Genomic DNA, 13,404 nt, shown 5'->3' on the forward strand with positions numbered 1-13,404 from the left:
CACACCAAAATTGTTAGTCTTTTATGATATGAATGAAAGGATATGTTTAGCTATAGTCCAGCGTCTGTCCTATATTTATCTGAGGAACCAAGACGCTCTGCCCCCTTCAGACCACGTGGGTTCTGACTTGGAGCCCCCAGTGTGAGGTCAGTTCACGCTGCCGCATGGAATTCCTTCCCGGAACCAGGTCAGCCAATGGGGAGACTAACAGGATGGGTGGGGGAGGCAGAGAGTGAGGCTAAGCTTGTGGGTGCAGATATGCATGAGATCAGGTCCCTGCCCACAGGGAGTGTACAGATTAGTGAGGAGGCAAAAAGAAATCGATTATAATTCAATGTGACACATCCTAAGAAGCAAACAGAGAAGGCAGCAGGGCTCTGTAGTCAAAATGCCTGGAGGCTCAGCCTAATCTCTGGCTTCCTAGACGGTTGAGTTTGATCAAATTACTCAATCCCTCTGAGCTTCTGTTTCCTCATCTGTAAAAGAGGAGGAAGAAATAGTACCTACCTCACAGGGTTATAGCAATGGCTGAATAATGGAATCCATGCAAAGCTCAAAAACAGTGTTGGCACCGAATGTTAGTTCCCGCTGTAACATGAGAGAGTATCAATATTTGCAAAAAAGCAATTCAGTATACCTCCAACCTCTGGCGTACTGTTCAGAAAGCTAGACCCAAGTGGCTGTCTACATAAGTTTCTTTAAAGGAGATTAATTGAATTATCGCAAAATGTGGGAATGGGATTGAGAAGTGGATGGCATAGAAGAAGGCTGTCCCTTGTACTGGTCCTTTGTCATCCAGTAGTTCTCTCAATACACAAAGCAGGTTTCAATTCACCTCTACCAATTACAGTAGGATAACAGCCCAGAAGATCTTTAGATGCTTATGAAGCCCCCTAGGATTAGGAATTAGTTCCACTTGCACTGTACCCCAAAGGGCAGCTCTCCTTTCTCAATGTTTGGTAGATGACAAGGCTGGTATCCTCCAGGTAGACCCACGCAGTGGACTATAGCCAGTTTTTTGCTTTATTCTTACAACACCCCAATCCCCACTCCTGTCTTCCTCCCGTCCTGCGATGCCTGGGGGTGATCTATGTAAGAACTTGGTTCCCACTCTCTCTAAAGCCTGCAATCTCAGAATGCCTCCAATCAAACCCATCCCACGAGTTCATCCACTGTGTCTCTTCAAACTTGGTTTTGGATTGTCAATCTCTCTTTGGGCACTGCTACCTTTAGGCTTGCTTTTGGACGGCAAAGCTCCCCAGGCAATGCTGGCTTGGCCCATCATTCGCACAGGTCTGTGAACGCCTGGCTGTTCCTAGACTTGGCTCCTGACTTTGTTCTTACATTCCATGCACCCAGCCCAGCCAGATGAATGGTACCAATCCATCAGAATTCCACTTTGGGTTAATGATGCTAACAGATATGTAGAGAGAGGGAACCCTATTCCCTCATTTCATAATCTTGTTTGAGTTAGAAATAGGTTTTAGTAAACAGTTACATTCAAGTTAAAGTGATTAACATAGAATTTTTGACATAATAGGTAGCTCATTTCAGAAAATAGACTGTTGATAATCTCCTAGTCCAGTGGTTTCTCAACCATGCTGTGAATATGTGTTAGTTTTCTATTTCTGCGTGGCTGATCATCACAAACAGCAGTAAACAAATACACCCATTTATTGTCTCACATTTTCTGCAGGTCAGAAGCCTATGCACATGGCACAACTGATTTCCCTGCTCAAGGTATTGATACTCTGCTGAAATCAAGGTGTTGGCTGAGACCGTGGTTTCATCTGAAGCTTGGAGTCTTCTTCCAGCTCATTCAGGTTGTTTGCAGAATTCTGACTGCAAATTTGGAGAATTCTATAGGACTCAGGTACCTGTTTTCTTGCCGGCTGTCAGCTAGGGATTGCTCTTAACTATTAGAGGCTGTCCTCAGTTTCCATCCATGAGGCCCCCTCCATGGGACCAGTCCTTTTGAAAGGCCAACCTGATTAGGTCAGGCCCACCCAGGATGATCTCCCTTTTAATTAACTCAGGGTGACTGATTGGGACTTTAATTACATCACTTTGTCAGATGGTGTAACATAATCACAGGAGTGAAATCCGTTGTATTTAGTAGCTCCTGCACATGCAAGAGGAGTGGAATTATATAGGGCATGTACACCAGAAGGTGGAAATCTTGAGCACCATCCTAGAATTCTGCCTATCACAGCATCCAAAGCCCTTAAAGAACATTCATAAAATACAAATTCACAGGACCCAACCTAAAAGACCTAGTGGTTCGCTATCTCCTGGGTGAGTCCTGGGTATTTGTGTTTTTATTTCTCTACACTTTTCTGACGTCTAGGAAGCTTTGGAAACTGTCCCCCTTGTGTGACTGATGAGGAAATTCTTCTAAGAATCTTTCCTCTGACCTATGCGTTTCTCTCATTTCATCCTTGAAAGTGCTTCCCCTCTTCCTGAGGAAGAGCCCCCTGTATAGTAACTATACATGATCTAAGATAAATTATGCAGTTTCCTTCCCTCTGGTCCCTCCAACTGGTCCACAACTCCCCCAGGTGAGCTCACCCGTCTCGGGAACCTGAGACCAGTCTGGCCCCCACAGAGGGAACCGGAAGGGCCTGTGTACCTATAACCGGTCCTCCTAGCCTTGTTCCTGTTCTAACCAGGGATGTACTTATTTTAATGGACCCTGTACCTCATTCCTTGTGCTAGAAACAGGATCCTTTGTCGGTGTTGCTGCTTTCACAAATTGGGTTCTGTCTCCCTCCAAAAAGTTTCTGTAACTGGAGTCCTCCCTCTGAACCGACATTCTTGTGGCAGAGTTAACTATCCACTCTGGCCTTCCTAGACTCACTTTCTTCCAAATTCCTTACCTGCCAGCTCTTTCAGCCCCTGACGTCTGGCTTCCATTTTCCTCATGCCACTAAAACTGTCCTTACTTCTCCTTCTAGATCCTCCTCTACCCCAAATGTCACATTTGGGGATCATTCTGATGAATGCCTGTACATGTTCAGTTGTTGTAAGACTAAAGAAGAATATTTTGCTGTTTAAATATCTGAGCAGCTCCAACGAGCTGTTGCTGTCATTTGCTGAACCATGACTGAGGCCACCTGCTTCTCTAGTCAAGTCTGTTCTGGAGCCAAGGCAGGTGTGAGAAAAACCGTGGAGGGCTTTAAAATCGAGGGGGTGTCTGACTGGCCCACCCATTCAGATGATCTCAGCCTTTGTCTGTCTGTCACTAGCTCTTCTACACTTCCATGGAGATAAAAATTAATTTGAACATTGGGAGTAATGTAAATACAGCCTGGCCATAGAAATGCAAATTGTGTCTGGTGGAACGCATTCACTCGGTTATCGCCCTGGGGATCCTGACCAGTTTTGCATCCGTTTCTAAATTCATTTCAGCATTCCTCAATGACCAAACTTTAGTCAGGCTCCTCTTCTAGTTGAGCCCTTGTTGCCCTTGGCCTGCCGAGCCCAGTTATAGCCAGAATCCCCCACCCTTGATATCTGACCAAGCTCCTCTTAGTAATTTCCATCCTCTCCTCACCCTGGCTATTGACTACAGATCCCCAGCTGCCCCTGCTGGATTCAGAGTTGAGTTCCCTCTCTCTCCTCTACTGCAATAGTCTTGAATAAAGTCTTCCTTGTCATTTTAAATAAGTGTCAGGCGCAATCTCTCCTTGATGGCTCATCTGACTGTAAGTGTGTGGCACTCGAGTTTTTTTCTGAACTGGTTGTAATATCTTCAACCAGATTCAATTTCTATGTTATTTACATGATTTCACACTATAAGAATACATTGTTATACCTCCAGTCAGTTTTTATGTATCTAGAACATTTTAGCAACCAAAAAATCTAATAATCACACAAAATGTAACAGAGAGAGGAATTTTACTTAATTTATTGAGGTAAAATCTATAAATAAATATTAATTAGTTATACACATCACCAAATTAAGATAATAGTTCAGCTATCCACTTATTGTTAATCTTAACACTTTCTACACTAGAAATTATGTCAGACAATTTTGTGTTTTGGGTATTTTGGGGAAGTTCTAGATTCTTATTTCCTTTTCATAAATGAGCATCAAGGAGAAAAAAAAGAAGAAGGACACCAATATATTAATCAAAAAAATAGTATGACAGAGTTGCCAGATAGAATACAAGATGGCCAGTTCAATCTGAATTTCAGATAAACAACAAATGATTTTTTTAGTACTTTTTTAGAGATGTTTAGGACATACTTATGCTAAAAACAACTATTTGTTGCTTATCTGAAATTCAAATTGAACTGGCCATTCTGTATTTCTATTTGCTAAATCTGGCAGCTGTAAGGGTAAATAAAAATAAGAGTAAATGTTCCCTATTGCCTGAAGAGAAAGAGATTTTTTTTCCTGCTTTCCTTTTCTTAGAGCATTTTCCTAAGAAAATGTGTGGTATTTGTAAATCCTTCCTTTGTCCTTTTGATATGTATGTAAATCTTTTTAAAAAGCTAAATAAGCATCTTGCCAGTGTCACAACCCAAGGATGTTTTTCTTAAGGTCCCAGGGCCATTTCCTTGAAAAGTGAACCTCAAGGAACCTGGTGCCCCTCTACCTCCCTATCCCCACAGGTGTGAGCCTAGGCACCTGGTGGCAAGCTGTAACTACTGCTTGTCAGAGAAGTTGTATTTTTCCTTCAGCTAACCGCAATTAACTAACACAGATGGCCACTCCAATTACCAAGTGAATTTAGGATGAACTCTGAAAGACGTATAGCAAATAGTGCTGTCAAATCCTCTTACATGTGGACAAGTTATCATTTATCTTGAGAACTAAGGGATTGTATCTGCTTCTCTATATAAACAGATGAAATTTCTTTCTGTTTTTCCAATCTCATTAGTGGATTGCTAGTGATGTTGCATTAAACTGGTTTAATGCTTATTCAATAATAAAATTGTATTCCTTCTTTTCTACATTTGTGGAGAGGATTTTCTGGAATGGCAGGAAATTCCATTTATAATGTTTTCCCCAGCACAATTCTAGTTTAATATCAGAAGTATCACAGTCCAAGCAGGAGGGAGAGCTTCCAACTCTGAAGGGTCAAATAGAAATTTAGAAATCTGCTGAGAGTGGATTCTCATACCAAAAATTTCAAAATTTGGCACTGTGTGGGTTTTCTAAATCTGCTTCCTAGGGCTGTCTGATTCAACGCAGAGTCAGAGGTTGCAGGTCTAAATTGGAAACACTCAGAGAAGCAATATGCTTAGGGAGTAGTCTGAGGATGAAATTGGAAGAGGAGTAATCTCTACATTTTTACCAGCCCTACAGCTTCCAATCTTGGCTGAGTCGGAAAGATATAATCTTCCGTGCGCGTGTAACACGTACACACACGCACGCACACCTTGCTGTGACACGTATTCGTTACTCTACAAGATGTTGTGTTCTTCTCCCTGATATAAATATCTTGGTCAAATGAAACTCACACGTGCAAATATTCATGACCCAGAAAGAAGCCTGACTATCTAATGAAGACAGCCAAGAGACAATGATCAGGTAGAACCAAGGAAGGCATATGTGACAAAGACTTTAAAACCTAAACGGGATTTGACAGGCAAAGGTGATATTGAGATCCTTCCAGGCAGGAGCTATGCGTTGTACACAAAGTCTTAGGAGCTTGGATGACCATGACATCTCCAGGAAACTGATGTTGTATTCCTTGAGGTGGCTGACAGCATTTTCCAGGACAACCAGACCTCTGCATCTGGGAGGAACATCCTCAGGGCTACAATCATCGCTTCTGGTGGTTCAGCTCTGTATACCTGCTCAGGTCACCACTGCAGAAATTAATAAAAGGAACCTTAGCTAAATCAGAATCAGGAAGGCCTGTAGGGGAAGCTCACACACCCTATCACACATCATCAATTACACCAAACAGGAAGAGACCTGCCCTTGCATCTCTGACAGGAAGTAAGAGTACTTTACTACTGAAGGAAGACTTCTCTCCCCACCCAGCAACAGCCCAGCCAATCAGAAACGCCACAGCTCAGCCAATGAGAAGTCCCTGCCACCCTGAACTGTTACTTTCCCCCAATGGACTTTCCTTTAGAACAGCCCCTCCCTAATCACCGTTTTTCTCTAAAAAGCAGCTCCCTTCCTTTGTTTTCTGGATTGCCTATGGTTTGTCATAGCGTGTACATCCTGAATTACAATTCTTTTGGCTATTCTGGAATAAACTCATTTTGAGATAAAATAACAGGTGAATTTTCTAAGTTGACACCACTCTCATCCCCTCAGAGGGTTCTTTTCCTTTTCACCTGCATTTCTGCCAAGTGGGGAGTGACTCCGTGCTTGACTCCTACCAGGGAAACTGGTATTAAAATTTTTCTTTCTGGGGCTCCATTCTCTCTGGCACTGAAGTCACATTGGTTTCCTCTCTAGGTATGCAGGGTCTACACCTACTAGACGTAGCCCAGAGGCCTGTCGTTACAAATGCCACTCCCTCCCCTAAACAAGTGTAGAGAACAGGACTTACATTGGTTCCCTTGGAGTCTCACTCCCAGAAATTTCAATTCAAGAAGACAAAAAACTTGCAGAGCCATCGTTCTCTCTTCCTGCAGCCGGGTCCCTCACGTGCCCCAGAGTTCGCCCATTTCCAAGCCTCGGTCTGTCATACTTCTCATGGGTTCTGTGAGCATTTTGGTATCCTGCTATTAAATTTTACTTCGCTAAAATTATAAAGAATTATTTTCTGTTATTTGCAACCAAAGGAAAAATGTACAGGAATAGAGAATGGGCCAATGTCTGCCATCTCCCTTTGGGTGGGAGCACGTCTTGTTCTTGGTTGAAACTTCATTTCTAGTAGGAAGGGTATGTCACACAAATATCGCTAAAAGGATCAGAGGACTGAGCTGTACATATGCTCATCTTTTGCTTGAGGGAGGGTTAGTTCCTTAGCAAGATTTTAGGCTCATAGTGGGTAACTTCTTCTGTTTCCTATAAATAAATAATACACTCTCCATCAATCACAGCACACTGCTTCAGCAGTGGTTTGTTTTTCTCGGGGGTGGGGGGTGGGGGTGGGTGGCAGATCTGGCCCATGTGGGAACGCCTGAAATCAATGCTGATGCTTGCTGCCCCATAACTGGTTGATCGTCACTGTGACGAACCTTTACCAAAAACCCTCAGGCTTGGGGCTGGCCCTGTGGCCTAGTGGTTAAGTTCGGTGTGCTCTGCTTTGGCGGCTGGGGCCAGTTCCCCAGCACGGACCTACACCACTTGTCAGTGGCCCCACATATGAAATAGAGGAAGAGTGGCACAGATGTTAACTCAGGGCAAATCTTCCTCAGCAAAAAAAAAAAAGAAAAAAGAAAAACCTCAGGTAGCCTTTTTATTTGCTTTTAATCTCTCTCTCCTTTGTGCTTGTCTTTCTACAGTGGATGCCAACAGCTTTATATCACCAAGCCCCAAATCTGAGCCAGCATTTACTTACTACTCAGGGGACAAAATCACACCTCCCCACTTCACCAAGATATATTTAGTAGAGTTACCTATGCTACCCATCTGCACTCTCTCAAGCCCATTTCTCTTGTAAACCACTACCTACTTTCTCTTTATGTAGTGGAACTGCACAAGGATTCGGAGACAGTTATATGGAGTAAGGGGGCTTACATGGTCAAGACTATACTGTATATTTCTCATGTAACAATATTAAGTATAAACTTTATGAGGAGAGTGGAAACAGCTTAGTATTTTTGTTATTGGATGAAATACATCTATACAAGATGTTCAGCCGTGTTAATGGTCCATATATTGATGGTCATTGATTGATGTGTATTGATTTAGCTTTCTGAAAGTGGGGGTGGTGGAGTGATATATTCAGGTACATTAAATAACCCAGGCCATTCTGATGTCACCCCTTCCTTCCCTCTGGGATCTCCTACCTGCATCCTTCATCAAACCACCCTTGAAAAATCTTGGTCCACATATGTCTTCATTTCAATGTCTTCTCCGTCATCATCTTAAAGTGTAATGGACTCGAATTTCCAACTTAGACACTCACTTTCTCCCTGGAATGTGCCTCTTTCACCTTTGCTTCAACCTCCAACATTTGCAGGGAAGAGCTCCACACTGGTTGTCTCCATTCTCCTACAGCTTTTTACCACCCGAAGTCTAAAGACAAATTATTGACTCACTGGTTGGATTTCTGAACTGCCACATCTAATGTACTGTTTAGCCCATATATGAGCTTCTCCTGAGCAACTGAGAGTTGATGCCCTGGCCAGTTCCCAGACCTAGCCCCCATATGTACCTAGAACTTATTGATTGAAGGAGGTGTCAGGTCATCAGGAGGAATGAGTGTGCAGGACAATAGCAAGTATGCACAGTTGAGCTTCTCCCAGCCCTCCCTGAAAGGGACCTACAGACATTGATTTGGGTACCAGGGAAAGAATAAAGCTCATGCCTTTGGAGAGTTGTCGAATATAGAGCCCTAATCACTGCTGATACCCAGAAACCTAACATGCCGTCATCCCTCCTGTCAGAGGCACATGGGGGTCAGCTAAGAAATCCACGCTTGGCTGGCTCCAGTCCACCTCCCTCAGGACCAACCCACCTAATGGTCATTTCTCTAGTTGCCAAATGTATAAATGGAATGGACTCATTAAACAGTTGTCAGAAATCTCACATCGATTCCTTAACCTGTAGAGTAAAACCTATCGTAGTGGGAAAGACCAAATTGAATCCCCGGCCAGCATAGTAAGTCAAAGCTAGTATTATATTCGTAGGGAAGGAAAAAAATTTTTTTCTTCTACCATCTTAGCTTATCCAGCTGAGGCCCTGTAAATTGGATGACAAAAGACAGATTAACCAGAGAAAAACAATTGAGAGTTGATTAGCATGTGCATCAGGCATACGCACACACGTGGCAGTACCCGGAGATGAGTAACTCAAAGGGGTGGTTAGAACTTGGGATCTTTGCACCTAATTTATTGGGGGAAAGGGAGGAGGAGAAAGAGCATTTATGGAAAAGCAAATGAGTTTTTGGTAAGATAAATGGGTCCTTAGTTGAATACATGGGAGACAGGATAGTTTGTCACAACGTCTATCTGGGTGTGCTGCCGACTTCTCCTCTCTGAGAAGATTGGAGTTGCTTCTGGGGAGGGCATTAATGACAACTGAGTTCTTTCCAGAGGCTCTGCTTTCAGGCAGATAAAGGATTTCAGGAAATCGAATGCTTTCAGCACAAAATAATTCTTATGCCAAAGTGGCATATTTTGGGGCGTCATAGTCTGATCCCCTTCACATCCGAGAGGCAGGGTGAGGAGTGGTTCCCACGTGGGGCAGCCTGGCAGTGGGAGTCAGGGGAAGGGTCTTCCTATGGCAGATGATATGTTAAGAGACCAAGAATTTTCACGTGTAGTCTGTACACGTATGAAGAGTGCTTTTATTGAGACTAGAGGCAGAAAAAATTTCAATGCTTAAGTTTTGGCTCACATAAATCTACACAGTGTAGGACCATAAGCTATAAATAAAGTAATAGCTAGGAAAATATTTGTCTGCTTCCAAATTTTTGAAGTAGGTAAGTCCATTTACTGCATAGTGTTTTCTTTCCTGAGTGTTAATGACAGGACCAAAGAGAAGGAAATTGCTCCTGAGAGTCTCGTCTGCATCAGCTCTCAGGAGGGGCATCTATGAGATGAAGGACTGCGTGTGGCCTGGGTGATTATTCAGTACCAGCCCTGAAAAAGATCTGTGCAAAGTACTCATGCTCCACGCCCCATCTGCCTTCTTTAGTGAACTAACACTGGTCTCTTTTTTTCTCACAGCATCCTCTTTCTGCGGGGATATGACATCCTAGAAATGCTTGTTTCAAGGCCTGGGCTGACAGAAATCATGGATTTCCCATGAAAAAGAAACCACGTCTTGGGGCGGGCCCCGTGGCTTAGCGGTTGGGTGCGTGTGCTCCACTGCTGGCGGCCCAGGTTTGGATCCCGGGTGCTCACCGACGCACCGCTTCTCCGACCATGCTGGGGCCGCGTCCCACATACAGCGACTAGAAGGATGTGCAGCTATGACATACAGCTGTCTACTGGGCTTTGGGGGGAAAAAAAGAGAGGGAGGAGAATTGGCAATAGATGTTGGCTCAGAGCCAGTCTTCCTCAGCAAAAAGAAGAGGATTAGCATGGATGTTAGCTCAGGGCTGATCTTCCTCACACACACAAAAAGAAGCCACATCAGATTTTTTTAGGAATCCAACTTCTTTTTGGATTACAGCATCACTTAGTGTATTTAATAAAAAATAAACATGAGCAAATATTCATGTTCACAATAAATGGAAAAGTCCTATCTTCTTCATGCCGGAAGTCTTGTCTTTTTCCTGCTACTTCTAGGTGCAAGAAATGAGAAAGAAGAAATGAGAAATGAATAGATGAGAGAAATATATTCATGAGGTGCAACATGTGGGGTGAGAGGGAGTTAGTGCAAAGTGACCAAGAGCTTGCTGCTACGTTGAACTGGTTGGACCTGCTAGAGAAGTGGTCGAATCAGTGGACATGTATTTATCTATGGCTTCATAGATTAACTATGTGTTTAACTAGGCTAAGGTATATTTCCTTTTTTTTTTTTGTGAGGAAGATTGGTCCTGAGTAATATCTGTTGCCAATCTTCCTCTTTTTGCTGAGGAAGATTCTCCCTGAGCTAACATCTGCGCCCATCTCCCCCTCCTGTTTTTCTTTTTGTATATGGGACGCCGCCACAGCACGGCTTGATGAGCAGTGCGTAGGTCCATACCCAGGATCCAAACCTGCGAATCCTGGGCCGCCAAAGCAGAGTGTGTGAACTTACTCACTGTTCCTGCCCCATATTTCTTCACTGAATGCTTGTTGCTAATTATTCAGGCACAAACTGTGATATAAAATTGTATTAGGACTGCTGTGAGCAAGTGTTAGGACCTTGGTGTGTTTGTTGGAATTCATCTGAAACCACGGGGAAGGAAGATGCACTCCATTTTTCCAACTGGAAAGTCTCTGAGAATTGAGGTAACAGGAAGCATAAGCCCACTTCACAGATTTTGCAGAAATAGAAGTGCAGCATTATTTACAGAACACGTGAGTCGATGTAGAAATGGGACAGATCCATCACAAAATGGTAGGGCTGTGGACCTCCGTGACCATTCACGCCTCGTAATGATGGTGCACAACTAAACACAAGCTGGTACAGTTGCAGAAACGCAGTTCAGCTCCAGGCATTATCCACATCTTGCTTACATAAATCCACAAGTGCTGACATAAATTCCCTAGGTCTTTAAGAAAAATTGAAATCCTTTATGAAGATCATGATAAGCTGTAATTGACTAGATGAAATCATCAGATAATTGAAAAGAAAGAACTCGTACTATGCCCGTAAACTTTGAAACTAAAAAAAAAAAAGGAAATGAAGCTCCTTAGAAATCATGACTTTAGCTGAGACAACACACAAAGAAAATAAAAAATAAAATATATGACTTTTTATCATGTTTTTAAATGTATTTGACAAAAGCTGAAAATTAAAAATTGGAAAAGAATTCTCTTTGAAGATTATGGTACTAAAATATTTAAAATTAGAAAGTAGTAATATGCAAGTTTAATAGAATTACGTCAATCTATATGAATTGAATATTTGCTGAAATAGTTACAATCAGCAAAGCTAATGAATGAACCCCTTCATTAGCCAATCATCCTGGGACAAAATTCAGCAAGTACAGTGCCCTCTGCTAGAGCAGGCTGGCACCCTTCCTCGTTCATTTCCTGTCCCTCGCCCATGGCTCTCTGAGATAAAAACACTGGGTTTCTGTCCATTCCCTGTCGGCTGCACATTATTTCCAACACAAGGTCATTCCACTTGATTCCCCTCTGCCAGACAGAGCTTAAGCCAGCTGTCTTTGAAATAGAAATAAAAATATATCAATAACCTGCCTAAGAACCTAATAATAATGACTCTTTCCTTGAATCCATAAATTTAGCAATTTCTCCTCATTATTTCATCTGAAAAGTCCTGAACTTTTATGCTTAAAAACATAGCACAAGATAAATAATTCTTTGTAGGATTATGTAAATAATTTTCCACTGCACTCTCAGTTTTGAGATGGCAGAGACATGACTGTTCTTGTTCACATAGGATTAAAATTCCTACCATACATGGCACTGAAGAGTCACCTACATATTAACAAATGATGAAAATAATAACTGATTCTCTGCCAAGTTCAGAAGACTTGAAGTTGTTTAACTAGATTAGAAAAAAATGTTTTCTTTGTCCAGCAGGTGAGGCTAAACCGAGAGACACGAGTATCGCTGCTGATGAGCACGAAGGGGCTGAAGGCTGGGAAACATGCAGCCATGAGCACAGAGGTGTCCACCAGCCACTGACTTGGATTCACAATTAAAGTAAAACAAAGAGTCAAAATGGAGGAGACTGAGTAAAAGGAGACAAAGGCGCTCACCAGGACCAGGATGGCGTGTGTGGCTCTGGCCTCGTGGGAGGGTCTGGGGGAAAGGCTGTGGCTGTGAATGTGGTGGACTTGCTGCTTGTGCCTGTGCAGGACAAGGACCATGGAGCCACTTGCCCAGACCATGAGACCCAAAAATATCATATCAACGAAAACATATGTGACTGTAAATACTGAAACAATTGAACTGTCCTGTATGGTCAGAGAGCAGTATCCAAATCTTTTCAAACTTATGTTTTTCCTCCTCACTTGTCCAGTCACTCTCATAGGAATGTAGGTATTTGCTAAGAGATGCAGAATCCAGCAGAGAAAACAGCAGAAGCCAATGCACTTTGGGGATCGAATTCTGGGCTCCATCCACCTAGAGAAACTGGAGTTAAGCTTAATGGCTTGGAAACTACTGAGGAGGGAGGTTGTGCTGAGGGAAACCTCCCTGCCCACTCTGTGTAAATAGAAGACAAATTTACACCCAGCATCATGGAGAAAAAATTTCAACCCAAAAGCCGCCACTGTCTGAAGGATCCCTTTAGAGAAAAGAACAAAGTTGTTAGCTAAGACCAGCTGGTTGATAATCAGGTCTGTGAGTCTCAACTTGTGTTCAGCGAGCAAAGTGAAGCAAAAGAGGAAGGAGTTTCCCAGGATTCCGACTCCTGTCTGAGTGAGGAAGATCATCCCCATTTCCAAGTTGGCAGAGCCCATCACATCAGTATCTAGGAGACATTGATTTTAATTATAGTCAATGGAATTCGGAAACAAACTAAAGTTATGTGTTACTTTTGTTTACCTTAGCAAATTCAACGATAACATAAAATAAATTTTCCTACTTTAAATCGACATTTAAAAATGTGTTCTTCATGCACTGGCTACTTACTGAAAGCAAAATTTATAATAGTACAAAAAAACACAGAAATGACTCAGATATGACCATCTATACAAT

The 13,404-nt window shown here is 42.6% G+C and overlaps 1 protein-coding gene across 1 annotated transcript; it reads right to left on the reverse strand.

Annotated features, from left to right (window-relative positions):
- Positions 1-12,221: 12,221 nt before the first annotated feature.
- LOC131397564 (vomeronasal type-1 receptor 1-like) lies at positions 12,222-13,166 on the reverse strand. Its single transcript, XM_058530676.1, has one exon. The coding sequence runs from the start codon at positions 13,164-13,166 to the stop codon at positions 12,225-12,227; it is 942 nt and encodes a 313-aa protein (XP_058386659.1). The 3' UTR covers positions 12,222-12,224.
- Between the last annotated feature and the right edge of the window lie 238 nt (positions 13,167-13,404).

The sequence above is a fragment of the Diceros bicornis genome, chromosome 34, assembly GCF_020826845.1.
Source record: "Diceros bicornis minor isolate mBicDic1 chromosome 34, mDicBic1.mat.cur, whole genome shotgun sequence".
Taxonomy (NCBI): Eukaryota; Metazoa; Chordata; class Mammalia; order Perissodactyla; family Rhinocerotidae; genus Diceros; species Diceros bicornis.